This window comes from Papio anubis, chromosome 7 (assembly GCF_008728515.1).
Source record: "Papio anubis isolate 15944 chromosome 7, Panubis1.0, whole genome shotgun sequence".
Taxonomy (NCBI): Eukaryota; Metazoa; Chordata; class Mammalia; order Primates; family Cercopithecidae; genus Papio; species Papio anubis.
The window spans coordinates 30,340,207-30,361,980 of record NC_044982.1 but is presented as its reverse complement, the minus strand read 5'-3'; the positions used below and the strand labels follow the sequence as shown (position 1 = coordinate 30,361,980).

Genomic DNA, 21,774 nt, shown 5'->3' with positions numbered 1-21,774 from the left:
AGACTTAATATTGTTAAAATAGCCATATATCCATAGCTATCTACAGACTCGTTGCAATCCCTATCAAAAATCTCAATGGCATTTTTTATAGAAATAGAGGAAACAATCTAAAATTCATATGGAACCACAAAAGACCCCAAATAACTAAAGCAACCTTGAGCAAGAAGAACAAAACTGGAGGCATCACACTTCATGATTTCAAAATATACTACAAATCTATAGAAATTAAAACAGTATGGTATGGTACTGGCATAAAAACAGACACACAGACCATGGTATAGTATAGAATAGACAGCCCAGAAATAAATGCATGTATATATGGTCAACTCGTCTTTCACAAGGGTCCAAGAATACATGTGGATAAGATAGTCCTTTCAGCAACTGGTGCTGAGAAAACTGTATTTATATATGGAGAAGAATGAAATTGAATGCTTATCTTACACTATATACAAAAATCAACTTAAAATGGATTAAAGATTTAAATGCAAGATCTGGAACTGCAAATCTCCAAAAGAAAACATAGGAGAAAAAATTGGCAATGATTTCTTGGATTTGACACCAAAAGCACAGGCAACAAAAGCAAAATTGGATGTATAGGATCATGTCAAACTAAAAATCCATGCAGCAAAGCAAACCAACAACAGAGTGAAAAGGCAATCTGTGAAGTGGGAGAAACTATTTGCAGACCACATATCCGATAAGGGATTACTATCCAGAATACCCAAGAAACTCCTACAATTCAACAGCTGAAACAAGAACAAATAACTTGATTGATTGATCAATTGATTGATTTTGAGACAGAGTTTCATTCTTGTCTCTCAGGCTGGAGTGCAATGGCTCACTGCAAACTCTGCCTCCCAGGTTCAAGAGATTCTCCTGCCTCAGCCTTCTGAGTAGGTGCAGGCATAAGCCACCATGCCCGGCTAATTTTTTAGTATTATTATTAGGAACAGGGTTTCACCATGTTGGCCAGGCTGGTCTTGAACTCCTTACCTTAGGTAATCCCCCACCTCAGCCTCCCAAAGTGCTGGAATTACAGGCGTGAGCCACCTACCCCGGCCAATAACTTGATTTTAAAATGGGCAAAGGACTTGAATAGACACTTCTCTAAAGAAGATATACAGATAGCCAACAATACTTGAAAAGAGGCTCAACAACACTAATAATCAGGGAAATGCAAATCAGAACCGCAATATCACCTCACACCTGCTAGGAGGGAAGGAATGAGATCAAATTTGACCATATCCTGGTGATCAGACTTGGTGGCTAATTAGATGTGGAGGGAGAAGGAGGAGTTAAGGACTTGGAGGCTTCCAGTTTGGGGAATGAGGTGGATGGTGGTACTGTTAGTTAAGAGGGCACACAGGCAGAAGAGTGTGTTTATAGAAGAAGATGATAAATCTGGTTTTGAGTATACTGCATTTAATGCAGTTACCCGGTTATGAACACAGCCACATGTAGAAGGGAGACGTAAATAAGACTCTAAAAGATCCATGGCCCAGGGGGTGACATTGTACAATGTAGGGAAATAGACTGAGGGGAAGGCAGGGTCCAACACAATGCAGTTTTGTTTTGTTTTGATGTTGACTAGAGCCGACTTTAAAGCATTTCAATAAGTTTTGTGGAAGGAGTCATTGGAGAGAATCAGTGATGGGAGAGAGGGAGGGGAGAACTGATAGGACAGAGTCCTGGAGAGGGGCTAGCAGCAGGGCTGGATGGAGCTGATATCCTGGGGCAGGAGGAAGAACAGAAACTTATCGGAGATATGGTAGAGGGCTGCCATCAATCTCTCTATCCCTTAAAAGGCTCAAAATCCCCAGAGATTTTTTTTCAATATGGCAAATTCATATTCCTGAGAGTCCTGAACAATTTATTTATTTATTTATAGAGACGGAATCTCGCTCTGTCCCCCAGGCTGGAGGGCAGTGGCGGGATCTCGGCTCACTGCAAGCTCTACCTTCCGGGTTCACGCCATTCTCATGTCTCAGCCTCCTGAGTAGCTGGGACTACAGCCGCCCACCACCACGCCCAGCTAATTTTTGTATTTTTAGTAGAGAACGGGTTTCACTGTGTTAGCCAGGGTGGTCTCAATCTCCCCATCCTCCTGCCTTGGCCTCCCAAAGTGCTGGGATTACAGGCGTAAGCCACCGCGCCTAGCACAATTTCTACTTTTAAAGTTTGACTACCAGCATCCATTTGCTTTTGGAGAGGTGCAGGACCCTAGTCTCTTTTTGGGGAATTACTTTTCTCCCATTGTGCATAGTCCTAGTGAGCTGTCAACCTCTCCGACCTCCTCACCACCCAAGGTGATCAAGTGACCCAGGCTAAGCCAGTCAGTGTCTTTCCTGTGGCTTTTGGCCTTTAAGCAGAAGGAGGCAGGGTTGGCAGTTGCTTGGAGCTCATTCATTCTAGTGACTGTGTCCCAAAGAAGCCACCCACCACATTCTGTTCTCAGACTCCCAGAGCCACCTTCGTTTCCTCAGTCTTTCCTTCTGTTATTGTTGTTGTTGTTTGTTTCTGAGATGAAGCCTTGCTCTGTCACCCAGGCTGGAGTGCAGGGGCGCACTCTCAGCTCACTGCAACCGCCGCTTCCCAGGTTCAAGTGATTCTCCTGCCCCAGTCTCCCAGGTAGCTGGGATTATAGGTGCCTGCCACCACGCCTGGCTAATTTTATATTTTTAGCAGAATTTCACCATGTTGGCCAGGCTGATCTTGAACTCTTGGCCTCAGGTGCCCACCTCAGCCTCCCAAAGTGCTGGGATTACAGGCTTGAGCCACCACACCCAGATGGTCTTTCCTTTTTTTAATATGAATTACTTTATATCATTTCAATAAGTTCTATTTCTGCTTAAGTTGGTCACAGTGGGGTTCTGGCTGCTTTTGACCAAAGTATACTAATGGCAGCTCTGAAAAACTGCAGAATAATAGCGTGTTTATTGCTGACCAGAATTGTATAGGTATCTTCAGCCCTCCCATTTTACAGAGCAGATTTGAGATCAGGCTCTCTATCCCCAGTTTATAAGGAACAAGACAGAAGGCCTGGGAAGAGCTGCTGGAATCCATGGCCAGCATGAGCTTTGGCCACATCCAGCTCTGAGACTTCCTAAACTTTCCACCCTTGCCCTTCTCCTGCCCTTCACCTCCTTTTCCCGCTTTAAATCCCATTCTGAAGGAAAGACTAGGGAGATCTAACTATTCCCTATGGGGTCTATCCAATAACTGGGAAATCTCCCAGCAGTCATTAAGTTCTAAGATCTTTCTCTTACTCAGCCAGAGGAAAAGACTCAAACCATGGTAGATATGCCCTGAGCCCTGGAAACGCCCCACAGGGTGCACCCAGCCAGTGCAAGCCCATCTCTCTTTGTGCATTCCCTTCCAGTTGTGTTCTTGGTGGAAATCCTATTGCTTTAGTTCACTAACACCATGAGAAAGCGTCACTGTGTACCCCCTACTTGGGTGGGGAGCCATAACAGAAACACTATGAGCATGGGCTTTTATACCAGGCAGAGGCTGATCCTAACTCTACCATCTACCCACTGTCCAAAGTGGGCAAGTCACTTGCCCACTTGGCTTGCCAGTTTCCCAGCTGATGAACTGGAGAAAATAATGACCATCAGGGTAGTTGTAAGATTTAAATAAGGTGATGTAGATCAGGTGCTTTCCACAGAACTTAGCACACAACAGTGCTCAATGAATGTCAGCAATTGTTCCATTATTACTGCCTTTTTGTTGCTTGAGACAAACACAGGTGAGAAGACAGCACACTACTCAAGGCGATGTGAGATGTGACAGACACTCAGATGAGACATGTTGGTGGTGGTGGGAGGAGATTGGAGGTGAGGGCTGCTGTGAAAAGGGAGTAGACAGGTGAGATGTCACACTTGACCTGGGCCCTGAAGAATGAATAGAAATTAAGTAAGACAGAAGGGAGGCAGCGGAGCCAGGAACACACCTAGCTGGGACAGCGTGTTTATGGGATGCCATGCAGGCTGGCTGGGCAGCACGGCAGGTCTCCTGGAGTAAGGAAATGGTGGAAATGGGGAGAGGGAGTCTGGGCCTGGGGGCCTTTGATTTGTCGACTTAGGTCTCCTGTTATTCCATGAGTCCCTGTTCAGGCAGCTCCCCCTCCTCTAAGAAGAATACAGCATCCCCCAGGGGATTGTAGGCATGTGCCAAACTGCTGGGCATGGAGAGTTCCCCAGCAAATGTATTCCTGGTCAAAAGGCATTCTGCTTCCACCAGGGAGTGGGTATTTATTTCAGCGCGAGCACCTGCTTTCAGGGAATCCTTTGGTGACATCAATCTGCCCTTCTTGCCTCCTCTTCCCATGCAAGATGTCACCAGCATCAAACTGTGTGACCTCCACCTGATGCACCTGTAGAATGCCCTCTGGAAATGGTGTGTCCCCAGAGCTTTCCCACCCTTGAGTTTAAAGCCAGCGTGCCCACAATGCTGCTTCCTGGTCTCCTGTGTCCCGGCGAGAGATGATTAATGGCCTAGTCGCACTGGTGTGTTGTATTTAGGTCTATCCCCAAGCAGATAGATTTTTCTTTCCAGATAAAGTGGAGGCAGGCCCTTCCTGGACTGCAGGTCCTTGCCCACCCCTCCTGGCTGGCAGTCTGTTAGGGAATTCGGAAAGGTAAATGAATTGATAAGACAGTGTGGGAGGGGGATGACTGCACTTTCAGTGGCCCTTGTAAACAATGTAAAGTCACCTTGATGTGCCGGGACTAATGACGCTGGAGCAAGCCAAATGGAGCCCTGTGGCACTGAGCCAGTGGAGGTGCACGCATCCCCGAGGCCGGAGAGGAGCGGTCAAGGGCCCACCTCCCTCTGCCTGTGTCTTTTCTTTGTGGTGACACACAGCTCTGTCTCATTCCGGGGACAAGACCTCCTGAACTTTCAGTTGCTTATTCTGTAAAAGGGAATCTTCTGGGTTGAGCTGTGTTTCCCACAATGATGTTGAAGTACTGGCTCCCAGTTCCTATGAAGGTGACCTTCTTTAGAAATAAGGTCTTTGCAGATGATCAAGTTAAGATGAATTCACTAGGGTGGGCCCTCCTCCAATACCTGGTGTCCTTATAAAAAGGGGAAATTTGGACACAGAGGCAGAAACGCACACAGGGCTAACGTACTGTGACGCTGAAGGCAGAGACTGGGGTGATGGTGCATCTACAAGCTAAGGAACCCCAAAGACTGCCAGTCAACCACCAGAAGCTAAGAGCGAGGCCTGGAACAGATTCTCCCTCCGAGCCCTCAGAAGGAACCAATCCTGCTGACACCCTAATCCCAGACTTCCAGCCTCCAGAACTAGGAGCCAATACATTTCTGTTGTTTCAGGACCCCAGTTTTGGCGACTTTATTCTGCAGCCCTTGCAGACTAATACAAGGAGTAATAATTCTTCCTGTGGGGGTGTGCTGAGGATTTGACAAGAAAACCTGGGTGAAACAGTTAGTACATAACAGGTATTCACAAATGGTCATTGACTTCTTAGGCTGGGAGGCTCACCCTCAGACCTAGGGGTTAAGAACTGGGCTGGATGTAGGCCAAGGGCCTGGCAGACCCCGCCAAACAAAAAGTACTGCAAGAAAGGTCAGCCTCCTTGTTTCTACAGAATAGACACATGGGGTTAAGAGTTTAGGGAAGGACCACTTACTGTGTGATGTTGTTTATATGAAATATACAGAATAGGCAAATCCATAGAGGCAGAAAGCAGATATGTGGTTGCTGGAAGCTAGGGTCCCCAAAATGCATATGTTAAAGAGAAATAAATGCCTTTTGTTTAAGCCACCAAGTCTCAGGTCTTTTGCTATGGCAACCCTAGCCAACTAATGGGGGAATGGAAGGTGCCTGCTTAATGTGTACGGGGATCTCTTTGGGAGTGATGAAATGTTCTGGAACTAAACAGTGGTGATAGTTTGCACAGTGTGCAGCATTGTGAGTGTGCTTAACGTCACTCAACTGCATACTTTAAAATGGTGAATTTGCTCATATGCAGAATCTGAAAAAGCTGACCTCTTAGAAGTAGAGAGTAAAATAGTGGTTACCAGAGGCTGGGGAAGGGAGTGAGAAGGGTGGATGGGGAGAGACTAGTTAGTGCTACAGTGTCTCAGTTAAATAAGAGAAATAAGTTCTGGTGTGCTATTGCACAGAAAGATGGTTAGAGCTAACAATATTGGATGGTATATTTCAAAAGAGCTAGAAGAAAGGATCTTGAATGTTCTCACCACAAAGAAACAATGAATGCTCGAGATGATAGTAATGCTTAATACTCTGATTTGATTATTACACGCTGTATGTATGTACAGTTATTATGTGTCAATTAATTTTTTTTCCAGTGGACTTTAGTATATTTACTATGTTATGCAAGCATTCTGGCTATCTAATTCCCTAACATTTCCAGAACAATTCAAAGCCTTTCTATCAGTGCAATAAAAAAATTGATGGTGAATTTTATGCCATATGAATTTACAGTATTAAGAAAAAGACAGCTGGCATGGTGGCATGTGCCTGTAGTCCCAGCTATTTGGGAGGTTGAGGCAGGAAGATCGCTGGAGCCCAGGAGCTTGAGACTAGCCTGAGCAACATACTGAAATCCCATCTCTAAAACAAACAAACAAAAAGTATATATTGTACACTAAAAAAAAATTGAAAAGGAGGGATTAGGAGGGAAAACTCAAGAAATTCTAGAAGAGTTGGAATCACCTTTGAAGGAGGAGGCAGAGCTCATAATCTCATGGAATAATTGGGGTTGCTGGGATATTTGGATTTTTTTCAAAAATGTCATGTTCTGGTCAACTTCTGAGTGGTAGCCTCAAGGTGGAACATGTAACTGTTCTGGGACACCAGAATACTCCAGGGGGGCAGAGCATCTCTGGAATAATTGAGGTTGCAGTGATATTTGGATCATTTTTTAAAAAGCCATGTTCTGGCCAACTGCTGCATGGTAGCCTCAAGGTGGAATACTCAGCTGTGCCAGGACACAGGAAATCTCTGGGGCAAAGGAACGGAGCAGTGCAGGGAGGAATGAGTGTATTATGAACCTGGCTCTGTGTGATAGGTGCGGAAACCGGGACAGATTTGGAATCCTCCGGGTCTTCCTGTTTTTCTCTATACCTGCTTTTGGGTGTAAAACTCCAAAACACACTAAAACACACTAGTAAAACACATTGAAACTCCAAAAGTCCCCACGCAGTCTTCTCTTCCTGACCTCTGACTTCTGGCCAGGCTCTGCAGCCAGAGCACGTCTTGCCATCAGGTACTTGCCCTGCCAGAGCCACTTGCCAATTTTAGGGAAGAACCAAAGCAAGATCGAGTGATATGGCTCAGGTGGGCAAGGGCCACCTCCAGAATGAGCATGGGGCACACGTGGGGGCTGATATACCTGGAGCATATATAGAGGACACTGGATGGGCCAGGCATTGTTCTAAGCATCCTTTTGTGTTGAGTCATTTTGTCCTCATGACAATCCTAGGAGACAGACACTTAGAATTCCCGCATTGCAGATGAGGAAACCGAAGCACAAAAAAACCACGGGATTTTTCTAGACTTTCTCAATAATAAGTGGAAGAGGCACGATTCCAACCCAGGGAGTTCCAGTCCAGAGTCTGTACTTAACAGCCCAGTCTGACAGGCTCAGAGGTGTGTGTCAGGATGTGCATCTGCTCCCAGTAGACTAGGGGGCCTGGCCCTTGAAGCTGGAGAGGTTTTGTGATGAGAAAGTGAGGCCATGATGAACCTCCTGCAGGCAAAAGCCTGGGATCTCCTAAGATGATGATGACCTGCCCTTCAAGAGAGCCCCTGTGAGCAGAGAGAAATGCCACTGCTTATCAGCTGATCCCAGCAGACCCCTGCTGCCCCCAGGCCAGCTTCAAGGGGGCAGACACCAAGGCTCGGTTCAGTTGGCAGAGTTGAGAATCAGACTGTGAGATGATTCAGAGGTTGACCTAGAGATAAAAAGCCAAAACAAGGGTGCCACAGGGGCTTCCTAAGGAGAGGGGTGGCTGGGTTCAACCCAAACACAGCCCTTCCTACAGACAGCGTGCTGTGCTAGGGGGCTGTGGAAGCCCTAGGAGGGGCTGCAGGATGTCTGCCAGAGATCAGCAAGGGCTTGATGAAAATTGGAGGAGAAAGCAAATCAGGGAGGGAAGTCCTCAGTTTGCATTAGAAGAGAAAGGTTTTTCCCTGGGAAGGAGGCTGGTGGTGAATGTGTGTCTAAGTGGCTATAGCCCCAGTCATCAGAATGGGAGCCTCTCTAGAGCCCTGTCTCTGCAGGGTTATCTGCTTTTCCAGCAGCTAAACTTGCAGAGAACCCTGTGTGTGGCCAGGCCTGATCAGAGAGGAGTGCTTAGTGGCTGACCACTGGCATCACTGGCCTGGTACTCAGAAGGGCAGTGGTTCTCAGATAAAACTGCGAGTGAAAATACAGCAGTTTGACTATATCTGCCTGAAGTCTCACTCCCAGTTCTGGGCCTTCCTAGGGACCCTCTTACGCTACAGACATTTCTAGACAGTATCTTACTTAGTCCAAAGGAGTGGCTCAAATGATAGTATCTTAAGAATCACTCATTCATTCAATTAGTCAGTCAATCAATCCATACTCAGTAGAGTCTTACTATGGATCAGGTATCATGGGGATGTGATGATGAATGAGACAAACACATAATCTTTACCTTCTTGGAGCTCATATTCCAGTGGCAGGCTACTGGGGTAAAGATTGGAGGCTCTACACATTAAATAGGTTTTCGACTTCAACAGCTTAGATACCACCCCATCCTTGTAGTTTCTGATAACCTGGAGAGTAAAGGATTAGATCTAACATGAAGAAGAGGTTCAACTTCATTTCTTTTAAAAATTGGGGATCAGGAAGTTTTAGGGATTATGAAGTACCTGTCCCTTATCCACACCAGCAAGGGGCTCGTCCTGTGACCCTTCTTGAAGGGGAAACTCACCTGAAATTCTGCCTCATTTAGCATGCACAGGAAATCCAGAAAATCAAGACAGATGACCCTGTGTAGTCAAAGCAAGTGGGTCTCCAGTTGGCAGATGGGAAGCCCCCTGGGCTAATGCATGCTCACCTGGTTAATTGTTGAACAGCCCATACTTGTGCCGTTTCACCAAGATTCTTCCATCTTCCAGAAACAGCCCCTTGGCTCAGCTTTCAGAGCTGGGCTGGCCTATCCCAGAGAGGCTGCCCCAACTTTGTAGAAACTGGGACAGGCAGTGCCTCTTAGAGACCATCCAGTACCCCAAAGAGCGAGGCTTGTTCTCCAAAAAGGAAACCTTTTCAGACGACTTGATGTCCTAAGAAATCTTTCTGGAAAAAGCAGAGACACTCACACCCCCAAGGCCTTTCAACTTCAGGCCGTTCTTCTGTTGGGAACACCATCTCTTGGCCTCTTCAAAGACCTGGCCTCACCAGGCACCTGCACTTTCTCTCTCACCCTCCAGGAGCCTTCTGCATGGCCCCCAAGATGCCTGCCTGGCCCCTGAGCCGGGAAAACTGAGTTCTCTCCCTACCTCCTCATTTGGCAGGAGGAATGGAAACTTTCGTGGAAAGCACTTGAGCTGACGAATGCTCCCAAGTCAGGACTTTGACTTGGGCCCTGACAGGACCACGGGCTCAGGATCCAGAGAGGGGGTGGCTCTCCTTCTCCAGGTCAGGACCTCCTGCCCTGGCTCCTCCCCTTGCTTTCTGCGGACCATCAGTCACCAGCTCTCCTGTGACCCCAAGTGACTGCCACACACCACTAGAGAAGTCATTGTCTTCCACATCCCCCCTTTTCCCTTGCCCTCCCCCAGTTCCTCCTCCCCTTCATGGTATATTTTTCTTCCACACTTTCCTGCATCCACCAGTGGCTGTGGAGTCTGCGTGGGGCTCGGTGGAGTTGAAAGTCTAGAGCCTTTTGCTGTTTTGTTTAAGACCTGGTTATGGTTGTGAGATTTTTTTTTTTTTTTTTTTTTGTCAGCTGCCTGTTATATCAATCACGGAGTCGGGATCTATTTATAGGTTGGGAGTACTGTGTCCTTAGTCACAAAGAGACACAGACAGGGGACTGTCAGCTGGTACCGGAGGAGCGGAGCAACGAGTTATCAGCAACCAAAAGCACCTGAGGGGGCCGCACATTCCACCCCAGCCCCGTCCTCCACGCCAGCCCCAAGCATGTGAGTAAGCCAACTTCTCCCTTTCTCCTCCCCAGACTCTGCAGGTCCTTTTCTGTCCCCTTTCTCTCTCTCTCTCTCTCTCTCTCTCTCTCTCTCTCTCTCTCTCTCTCAATGGATAAAAATATCTCCCCATGCCTGTTCTTTCATCCTGGTTTTCCGCACTCTAAAGCATCCCTGTGTGGCCGAGAGGAAAACCTTACCTTTCTTAGACTGTCACGGGAAGGTCAGAGGGTCTCCGAATGGCTAGGTGGGACGGTGACACAAACTCATTTGGAAGCAGTGACTTCCCTTTGATTTTTGTTTGTTTTCACTGAGAAAAAAAAGTCAGTACATCAGAAGGGCAAGGGAAGTTTACATGCGGCTCAGCAGGGTAGAGATGTCGCCCAGCGTGAAAACTTTTATTTGCTGGCAGCTCCGGTGGAGGGCGAGTTGGGGAAGGTTACCCAGGAAGACCCTGTGCCCACAGGACAGGTAATGATGAGGGCTCCTGGAAGATTTGGTTTCAATGTGGGAACCTGCAGGTTCAGGGAGAGCCCCCACAGTCCCAATGACCAGTTTTCCATAGCACCTTAAAGAAAATGACTTTCCCCCTCCCCTCCGCGGAGCAAGTTTGCTTGGAGAAGTCAAGACGAGAGCTGAGGGTTTGTCCTGCCCTCCCGGCTGTCATTGGCTCCCTCATTTGGTATATTTTCTTAATCTTGAAAGGGAACTTTGCTGGGGGCTGGGCAGAAGAGTCCCAGGCCAAAGCCAGGTGTGGAAGGAGGGCTGTTGACTGCTTTGCTCTGCATCCTTCGCAAAGGAAGAAACTTAATATCGCGAGGCTTGTCAAAGCTGTGCTTGTTTCAGACAATTCGAATAGTGTGCAGGCTCTGAGTGCACCTCGGGCGGCTCCAGATGGGGCCTCCCCAGCCATAGTCCGGTGTCCACAGGGTTTACCTGCCACGAGCTTCCCGTGCGATGTTTGGGACTTTAGTTTCTGAATATTGAATAGTATTCATCCGAAATCCTGTACTTGGGAAGATTTGCTTTATAGAATTTACAAAGGAAAAGTAGCCCTACATTTTGGAAAAACAAAAAAAGTAATGATGCCTAATGTATACTTAAGTACAACTTTTTAAATGTACCTTTTTTTTTTTTTTACCATCAGTTTCTATTTATACAATGGATACCATATGCTATATGGCTGAGGACTCCTTGATTTCTTTGGGAGAACAATATCCTACAAAGAAACAATCTTTCCAACAATTTAAAAGCATTAGACAAAGCAGAGATGCCTGTATTGTTTTTGATTGATTACAAACAAAATAGTTTTACCAGCAAATCTAACTTGATGAAAGTTAAATAAATGTGGATATATACACATATGTTTAGAGAAGCAATTTGATATCATTTTGATTGTAACCTTTCTGAAACCTTAACTTTCCTTTTTCTGGTTCCATGTTTTCAGCTGCATTTTGTTTAGGGTTATTAATATCTTTAATCCATTCATCCATTATTTTGGATGGGAGAGTGGATCAGGAAGCAATGAGAAATTAGAAGGTAAACGTCCCATGTTCAGCCAGTAAGACCACATTCAGTAGTGGAGTAAGTCAGAACAAGGAGTTTGGTGTACAAGAGGGTAAATGTCACTATTTAAGACCTAGTACAGACGGTGAAGTCTAAGAAGTCCAGAGGGTGACAAACACCAACTAGGTGTTAAAGTGTATTATCCATACAGCATTATTATTCTTCCTGTTACAAGGGCCTCTATTTTGGTAAATATATCCTGCTAAGGTTTTTTCACCATAATGCTGAAGTGGGATTTGGTGGGTTATTGTTAATTAAAGCTCAAGTGAATGAAGTGATTGAGACATTGCATTCAGAAATCAGAGAAGTTCGCTGTTGGCAAAGCCAAACTTCTAGGACTTTCAGATCTCGATGGCTTTTGAGAGAAAGTGTGGCTTTTACAAAAGCCTTTTAGTACAAGAGCAAATTCTCCTTCCCCTCCCCAGCCCGCACACTGGAGCCTGCCTGGCCCACTGTGCAGGCCCAGTGTGTCAGGATTAAATGCAGTGGGAGAGAGTCCTGCATTCCTGAACAAGTTCTGTGTTCTCAGTGCCTTCATGGTCAGAGAGAATATTTTGTTGAGACATTTAGCTAAAAACTGCCTCTTCCCTGGCCTACATGTAGATCCTTTCAGGCGAGACAGGGGTTTGCGGGACAGTGTGACAGAGGGCCTGGCTTTCATCCTCAAGTCAGGATGTGATTTGGCCCACTGGGCTTAGTTACAGTGATGCGGTTCAGGGAAACTTCAGTGTATTTGCATGAGACGGCCTCTGATTATTTAGTTTCTGCTTCAATAACGATTAATTTTATGTGGTTTGAGCTCCCATCAAACTCATTTTTTTTTCAAACTGATTTCTTAAATGCAATTGGTTACGGAGCTGTCTGTGACTTCATGTCTGCAAAATCTAACCCATTCCATCCTTGTCATTGTTTATTTCTCTGAATGTAAACAAGCAGTTTCCTGTGTGCATGCACCATTGTTTTATGGGTCCCCCCCACCGCCCTTGAACACATAGGAATCCAGTCCTGACCTCCTCCCAAATTGGGGACAGTGGGGGCAATGAGCAGGTGCTTTGGAATGCAGCAGGCTCAGGTGCAGGAAGAGGGAATCACGAATACCTGGAAAGTGCTCCCCTAATTCAAATGATTTTACATAGTTGAGGCCTCTCCAAATACCCCATCAATTAAAATGGCAGCTGGCAGGATTTTAAAACCAAAGACCTATCACTTCACTTCTACAGTATATCTGTCCATCTTTTTCTTATCTCTATTTTTACATTTCATTATCCTCCCGCTCTTTCTCTCCCTCCTGCTTTCCCTCCCCCTTTTCGCCTTTCTTGAAAACACATTTCTATCTGGCACAGAAAATAAACTCAGATTGTGGGTAGTTATGTTAATCTAATTCAATCCTCAGCGGGTTAAGAGTGAAATTCTAATAGTGGAGCGGTGGAGGGCTTTTTTGTTAATGGCTTGGGGATTACATTGAGTTAAAGGCTCATTTCCTAATCAAACAGAGAGGGAGAGAGTGACTCCGAATATTTATGAGTCTCCCAGTGAGAGTTTCAACATTCAACTCCAAAAGCAGGGTTTCTGCAGGAGGAAAGAGTTAAAACCCCTCAGGGCTGCTGGGAAAAAAAAAAATTAAACCAGTTAAGCCATCAGCATTTTCAGGCTTCTGTGCAACTTGTATGCTTGCAAAGTGGAAGGCACTGTGGAGCTGGAGAGAGGGGAATCATTTCACAAAGCGAAAATGGCAACTGTGGTGCAAGCTCTGAAGCTAGAGTCAGCTGATGTGCTCCGAAAAGTGTCCCCTCCAAGCCCCTACAGCTGATGCGCCCCTCCGTTCACTAAGGGCCTGGAGGGGCTGTGTGCCTTCAACTCGCCAAATCACTTCTCCTGCTCCAGTTCGGAGGTGAGAACATAGAGACAGGAGTATGGCTCAATTTGCCAGCAGCTAGAGAGTTCCTGTGCCGTCTGGTGGGGCCAGAGAAATGGATTCTCTCCCACTTTGGTCGTGCCGCTGGAGGGCTCAGTCTTCCCCTTTAGCCAGTCAATTAGCATCTCCACAGGACCCTTCTCCCACTTTGATCTGTTTTGGTCTGGATGCCTTGGTTCTCCTGCTGGCTTTCTTCACGGAGGACCTCAAAGTCCGCCTGACTTACTGTTCCCAGGTAAAGGCAGGTGAAGAACTCTCTGGTCTCCAGCCAGAGAAGCAACTTGGCCAAGGTCGAGCAATGTCAAGGCCAAGCTGAGGTCAGAAGTCTAAGTCCAGGCAAGCATTCTGGCCTCTCTCTCCCCTCCTTCTCCAAGGAAAGTCAGAGCCATATGGCTGCTGAAACAGGCCTTGGCTTCCCTGGAGAGAGATTTCCTTCTTCAGCTTGGAAAGGGAGGGCAGGAATCCCTGATACAGGGGGATTCTGCATGCTCTGTGAACACACATCCTTTTTTCTGCCACCAACCAAGTGAGCAGTTTCTATTTCTTTCACGTGGGCCTTTTTTCCCTGCTTCATGAGGTCAGCAGAGGCACCAGGATGCCGACTTTCTTTCTACAGCATCCCTTGGCTTTTTATTTCACCTGTACCTGGGCACTGTTCTTTCTTTAGTGCTTCAAGCTCGGTGCCCTGTGAGTCTTGCATTTCTCCTTTGAAGTCAAGGTGGCATCTATAACACGTCTACATCACCTCTTCTCGGACACCTTCTCCCTTTTCCTGGGGCTTTCAGGGTCCCCGCCTGGTCTCCCTCTGTGACTGCATTCACCCCCTGTGCTGTGATTATTAGTTTCTGTGTCTTCTTCATTAGGCCGGGAGCTCCACAGAGCAGAGTCTATGCTTCATTTCTCTTTGTTAGCCCGCCTCATCGTTGATAATTCCTGCCCTCTTGCCCTAAGTCCTGCTCTATGGACAGTAGAGAGCTGCAGTTAAGTGTGTGCCTTCCAAGCCAGACAGCCAGAGTTCAAATCCTGGCACTCCCCTTTCTCAGCTGTGAGACTTGAGCTACCAAACCCCTCAGGGTCTCACTTTTCCCATCTGCAAAATGGGGATAACAATAGAACCAACCTCATAGGGTTGTTGGGAAGATGAAATGCATGTGAAGTGCTTAACCCCGGGCCCAATAGGTGTTGACACTTTTATTTTTTCAGCACAGAGCACTGGCTTCTGCGCACGTCATGTCACACTATTAAAGACAGGCTCCTGCGCCTTCCACTAAGGGGATATTTTTCTTGAATGTTGGCCATACAGAGCTCTGTGTCAGCAAGACATGCAGCTTCATCCTCCAATGGGCTATTCCATAAGGAAGCCCTCTAACCTGAGAAGAATCCAGGACCGTAAAGCACTGTTTAAACCACTACGGGAGAGCAGAGGATGTGACCTGGGTTTTGGGCAGCACTCCTCAGTCAGAGGAAGCTGTGACTCTTTTCCCTCTGTAGAAAGAGAATTTTATCAAATTTCTTAGCCCTGGCTCACATTCCAGTGAGCATTTTTGTTCTCGGGTCTCCGAGTCACTCCTGCACCCCCTCCACCCCACATTCTCAGAGGGCAGTTTAGGCTTTGCCTACAGAGCAGGCCAGAGCAGTCCTGGCAGTGAAGCCAACAGGGCTGCTTTTATAGGGCAGCTGGTGACTACTGTGGCCTCCTCCCTCTTGACACAACCACTTGACAGATGAATCCAAACTCCATCACTGGCGTTCCTGCAAGAGGTGTCCCCTCGTGGGATGTCCGCAGTCCTGAGACCCTCAACACTCCTTGTCCCTATGCAGGGACTCACAACGCTGCCAGGCAATGCTCTCTCTTGCTTTGCTTTGCCCACTGTTAAGCTATTGTTTCCTGACTGAAGCAGGGGACTGGAATATGAATCCCAGCGCCACCCAAACTTACAAAATGTCCCATATCCTCACTCTCTCCTCTCTGCTCCCTCTCCTAGCAGTTGGTAGGAGTAGTAGTAGCACAATTAGCAGTAGTCACTATCTCCCTTTTTGCTTCCTTACTATTCACCTTTGAAATTCCCCAGTGCCTAGTGCAGTGCCTGGCACATAGTATGTGTTCAGTAAACACATGCAGAGTGAATTGCAGAAGCTCTTTCCTCATGGGGCCACTTCTAGTCCCTTCATCACAGGAGGAGTGATTTGATGCTATGAATGTCCACCTGCTTTCACTACTAGGTCAGCTCGTGACCCGTTGATCACGGTCCTTGCCCCTGTCCTTCTCTCCTCTCTGTCCCTCTCTCCTGCTTTCATGTTCCTCTGTCCAGGAAAAAAAAAAAAAAAATGAGATGAGTCTTTTATTCATATGTGCACAAATCTTCCCAGGAATTTTATTCTGTTCAGCGAAGAAGCTTTGTCTAAGTCGATGTCAAATTTAATTGCTAAACTGGTGTCTCTCCTGTGAATATTTCCCTCATTTGTCATGCTCTCTCCTCTCCCCTTTCTGAACCATACCTGCTTCCTCTGGCTGTTCAAACTCTGTAGGGCCCCCTGTGCTCCTCCTCTTGCTTTAACCACTCTGGTCCCGCGTGGTACACATGAGAGGAAGACCTTCCTTCTGAAGTTTTCCAAAGTGTCTGCTTCCATTAGCACAGACAAGGCTTTTGAAAGGTGTCAAGTTATGAACATCATTTTAGATACTGGATTCTTCCCAGAACAGTTTTTCTGCCCTCGTTTGGAAGACAGGGGATAAAAACTCAGGCTGCTGAGGGTTAAATGACAGCAATGAAAAGTCTAGGCATCTCTTGGGGACAAGTGGCTGGCTGAGACAATTGATTAACTTGGCTTAGTGATCTTTCTAGCAATATTCGGGAGTGAAATTTTGCTGATTAGGCTGTGTGTGTGTGTGTGTGTGTGTGTGTGTGTGTGTGTGTGGTGTTTTAGGGTTTATGGCAATAGGGGTAGGATAAGACATGGGAAAGAAATAGATGGTTTACTCCTAAGTCGGTCTCAGGAAGGAACCTGTCATCACATGTGCATCTGGGGTTATATTAAAATTGTGGACTTTGCATCCTCTGGGGGTTAGTGGAAAACTGGTCAGGGTTCCTTGTTCAAAAACAAGTTTCCAAATTCTGCATTTTAAATTTTGACTTTAATTTGTAGAGACCCTAGTTTAGTATCTCTGTGGCCTTAATACTCCTCCTTCCCCAGTCCTCCACCCCAGCAGTCGCCCCTAGGCTTGTACGTGTCTGGAGAGGCCCAACACCTGGGCTACAGGTTTGCTAAAAGTCCTGTAGCAGAGTTGGAAGTGAGAAGCATGGCTGAGGTTTGGGAGGGGAGTTGCCAAATGGGGTGACCTCTGCAAGTTCTTAGTTTCACTGTAGCTTAATTTCTTCACCTGCCAAGTGGGGCTGACACCTCCTCTGAGTGTCTCCCAGCACTGGTGTGAAGCAAAATAAAAATCAGAAGATAAACAGGCCTTTAAAACTGGAAGTGCTTACCAGTTTTAGACTAAATTATTCCCCCTAATGGTGACCTCCATGAAACAGTTTTGGTGAAAAGCAGGCTTCAGCACCAAGCTACTGGGGCCTTATCCACATTGTAATAGCTGTGACCTTGGGCAACTGTCCCAGCCTCTCCACTTCACACTCAGTTTCCTCATCTGTAAAATATGGGTTGTAAGAACACTTCCTTCATCGAGTTGTTGTGAGAATTAAAGGAGGCTTGTGTAAGTCCCTTAAATAGTACCTGCTGGATAATAAACCCTCAAAGCCACTGCCGTGGGTGAGGATGATGACATTTTGTCTGTAATCATTATTTTGCAGGGCCTGGTGCCAGAAAGGCCAAGAAAGAGGAAACTTTCAAAGCTCCTACATTCCTCCCAAAGTCCCCCGGACAGCTTGCCAGTATAGCAGAAAGTGCTATATTGAGTCACGGATGGCTGATCATAATTCCCCTAATGTGCACATGTGTGCACAAACATCTACAGGTGGTTTAAAACATGCCCTCATCCTTTACAATTCCCTGCTGAGGGAGGCTCCACTCCCACATCCGATGACCAAGTGAGCATCCTCTCATGTCCTGTCTGGGGTTTTGGGACGACCTGGCCAAGCCTTTTTCCTCTCATGGAAATCTGCTCTCCATAGCCTAACACATTCACGGACTGCTGCAGTCCGGATGTGAAGGTGGGATGCCATTTAACATGGCTTGTCTGGGGTGTCCTAAGCATTCAGAACCACTGGAGTGTTGTCTCTGCACAGGGCTAATTCCTCTTCCCTGTGTAGCATGGCCAAAGTGGGGTTGCTTGTTTGCCACGTATTTGATGGTGCATCTTTGGGGAGTACTTTGCAAAGAAAGAAGAATAGGAATAAGCACGAGCAATTTCTCATGCCCCTAAGGGATGCCATTTGTATATTTCAAGGGACTTGGAGAACTAACATCACGTTCTTGGGGAAAATTCCAAATCCAGACTTGTGACTAGCCTGGGTGTTTGTGCACACGTGTGCACATTAGGAGTATTGTGGTCAGTCATCCATGACTCTTCTTTCTCCATCTCGGGCTGAGAATAATCTTGAAGGAACATGTAATTACTATTTACTGTAGGGCACTCAATTGAGAACACCCTCATGTAATGAGTCTTGAATTAATTCTGCCTTTAGAATCCCATATGCTGTTGCTCCTTTGGAAACCAGTGGGGATCAAGCACCACTTTTAGCCCAGGGGAAAAGACCACAAGATGGATATGAGTCCCTGCAAGTTCAGGCTTTACTCTTGAGTAGTAGAAACATAGTTGTTGGTGGTGTCTTTCTTGGGCAGAATCTTCACTCGGATCTCTGCCCTTTATGATGGAAGCTTCGGAACAGAGCCAGTGTTAACCTAATGGATAGTCTTGGTGGACTGGGGCAGTCAGCAGCATGGCTAAAGGAAGAGAGTTAAGAAAATTCCTGGAGACAGGATGACACCATTTATATAAGATTTTTAAACATGCAAAATTATGCCGTATATAGCCTAGGGATCAGCCATAAGATGTGCATGGCAATGAAACACCAACTTCAGGACAAGAGGGATACATGCTCATTGGGATATTATCTGTACTCATCTGCCAAGCATGCTTTGGCTTCCTTGGTTTTCCCACTTATTTTTGGGATGATTTGCCTAATCATTTAAGATGGGTAATGAGGCCAGAGGGAGGGCAAGTGGATGCATTGTTATTAAACCTGTGGAATCTATTTGCTAAAATATCAGAAATATTACCTTGAAATATGACACTCTATGAATGCCATGGGACGCTGTCTCAGAGGCTACCAAACTGCTTACAGAAATAAAACTGATTTTGTAGTAGCATATTGAGCAAGCATTTACATTAGCTTCCATAAGCCACTGCCTGATGGCTTTCTAGGTGTCACTTCATCTCTCTCTGCCTCTGTTTCTTCTTCTGTAAAAGAAATGGGTGGACTAGATGATCTCCAAGGACTGTTCTGTTCAGTCTTGACCTTCTCCTGTGCCCCCCGCCCCCGCCTCCCTGGCAGTGATCATGTTGTATGACAGCTGTTTGTCTGTCTGTTTCCCCTCCAGAATTAAGGACTCTGTAGGCAGGGCATGGTGGGCCTGTCTCCCAGCACTGTGCCTGGACATGACAGGCACTTGACACGCTTTGGATGTACTAATAAGAGAAATGATACAAAAGTAGATGTCAACCCCCGCAGCCCAGTATCAACTTGGCTGTTTCCAGAAATGCCACAGGCCTGGCTGATTGTGCTTAGCGGCTTTGGTTTCCTCCCTTGAGGCTGTCCCTCATGGGTCAGGGATGGCGGTTGGTGCCTTCGTGGCGTGAACTGAGAATATGTTAGTAATAATATGTAAACTGAGCTGTCCCAAACAAACCCCCTGAAAACACCTTGGAGGAATGACATTGTTTCCTGAATGCCATGCTTACTTCTCTCCATGCCCATTCTACTGCCTGTTTCTGGTTTTTTCCCCTCTCTCTATCATACTCTATTAATTTAAAAATATTACATTTGGAGACTTGCTAAATAAAGAGACCTCAGAGTACAAAATATCCCTTATTCATTTTCTGGGTCCCTATGTGCTTCCTTATAAAGATTTTTTCTTATTTTTTACTAAATGGCCTTGATTTTATCATTAATTGCTGTGCGACAATTCTTTTTACTGTGTCTAACTTATTTCTTAAATATTCTCCCATAAGTCCTTAACTCTATTGGTCTCTGTGCCTCTTTCCATTCCTGTCTTTGCCATTTTGTAAAATTTATGAAGCGATTCCTTTATATATTGAACCCTTGATCTCAGGCCTTCCCTATAGTCTTCCACCCAAATTTCCCAGAAGAATGGTTCTTACAATTGGACTTTCACAGTCCAGGTAATCTTGGGTCTTTGTCATTTCCATACTGAGCCTGGGGACATGCTTTGTTCTCTATCCCCTAAAATCTCGTATTTTCTTTAACCAGCAGTTTTCACATTGGGATTGAACCATATTATGACTTTAAAGCTTTAAGAATTCTTCAGTATCTCTCTTTTGCTCTATATTGTGAAAGATTCTATGTTTTCACCCAGACAATATCTCTCCTTGTGTTAACTGTACCATTACCCAATACCTAGTCATGACATTTCCCTAAGACATTTCTTTATTGTTTCCTTACCTTGTTGTCTAGTGCTTGCCTGGTTTTTGACTTTTTCAAGTGTGCCTCCCCTGCGTTACTCTTCTGAGTGTGGGAGAAGAAAAGACGCATTTTCTGAGAGCCTGTTCTGTGCTGGAAACTTTATGTGGTTTATCTCACTTATCCTTGGAATGACTGCAAGATGCTATTAGGATTCTTCCCATTATACAGAAGAGGAAACTGAGGCTCTGAGGTTAAGGATCTTGCTTAAGGCCACCCAGGTAGCAAATAGTACCATCGAATGTCACCTTCCACAATAGGCAATGGGGCTGAGTGCAAACAGGCAACCACGTGAATACCCTTTTGTATCATTTACATGTATACTGAACTCGGTTCAACATTTTCAAAGTTTTCGTCTTTTTATGTCTTTTCTTTAAAAAGGGTTGAGTGTCCCCCTTCACAGACCCATGTGAAAGAGAGGTCCTGATACTCTAGCTTTGATTCCCCAAGTCCCTGCGTCCTTGTAAAGATGACAGCACAGACGCCTCTGCCAGGTCAGCCCTCTGTTAATCAGCCTTTGCTTTCCTTTGGAACTGCTAACAGCCTTGCTTTTCCATAAGTCAGTTTCTAAAAATCTCCGCTGAGGAGCCAGGAACCATGTTGGAGAATGCAGACTTAATCTGCAGGTTTAGACTTCAAAGTGCCTGTGTGGCTGGGAGCTCTTTCCGAAAGCACATGCTCATTCTCTCCTACCTTATCATGTCCACACCTTCCCGGCCCCATCTCCTGCCCTACTTCTGGCCTTCTAGCCTCCCTTCCCCATCCCATAGACAATGTTTTCATTCCATTGCGTTTCACATCTTGTGTTTTTCCCACCATACTCTTTCCACAGGTCATCTTTCTTGAGACCTGAAACTGGTAGTCCATCGCCTCTCCCACCACCAATAATATCGTCTTAACTCCTTGGGGGACATGAACATGTTCATCCCTCCGTGTAGGCTGTCCCAAGCTTACTCCACTGCCAAGCTTTCTCACTGAGGGAGTGAGGCATGGGCAGTGGGGTCTCCTGCCGATGCTGATGCCACTGCCTTGGGCAGCTGGCCTCCTCGCCCACTCTCCTGTGACCTTTATCTCTGCGCGATCCGCCCACCTTGGCTCTTGGGATGCTAATCACATTGCTGAGGAGAGTTATAACATCTCCCCACCTTGGATGGAGTCCAGCATGCGCTCACTGTTTGGGACAAAGTGTTTATCCTCTCTCTGCCCGTGACCTTCTGTGGACACAGGTTCATCAGGTTCCTGCCTTTCCACTGGCTTCACTTTCTCTCCAGGGGCTCCCACAGCCTGCAATCTCCCTCCTGAATGCAGTGGGTGGGGGGTGTCTGGGGGATGCTAGCAGATGTTTAAAAGTCGCTGATGTGATTTCCAATGTTCAGCACTTCCTCCTTTTCTCTGCACCACAGTGTCACATTGAAAACCTCAGATCACTGAAGTTAGATGATCGAACAGGGAGATTTTTTGTCTCTAGA

General features: G+C 46.3%; 1 protein-coding gene across 1 annotated transcript in view; it reads left to right on the top strand.

The window, feature by feature from the left end:
* The first annotated feature begins 9,704 nt into the window (after nt 1-9,704).
* ESRRB (estrogen related receptor beta) overlaps nt 9,705-21,774 on the top strand; it is a 187,388-nt gene continuing 175,318 nt past the window's right edge. Inside the window, exon 1 of the mRNA XM_017961385.3 lies at nt 9,705-10,165. Coding sequence (XP_017816874.1) covers nt 10,164-10,165 — 2 coding nt within the window. The 5' untranslated portion in view covers nt 9,705-10,163. The remainder of the gene's footprint in view (nt 10,166-21,774) is intronic.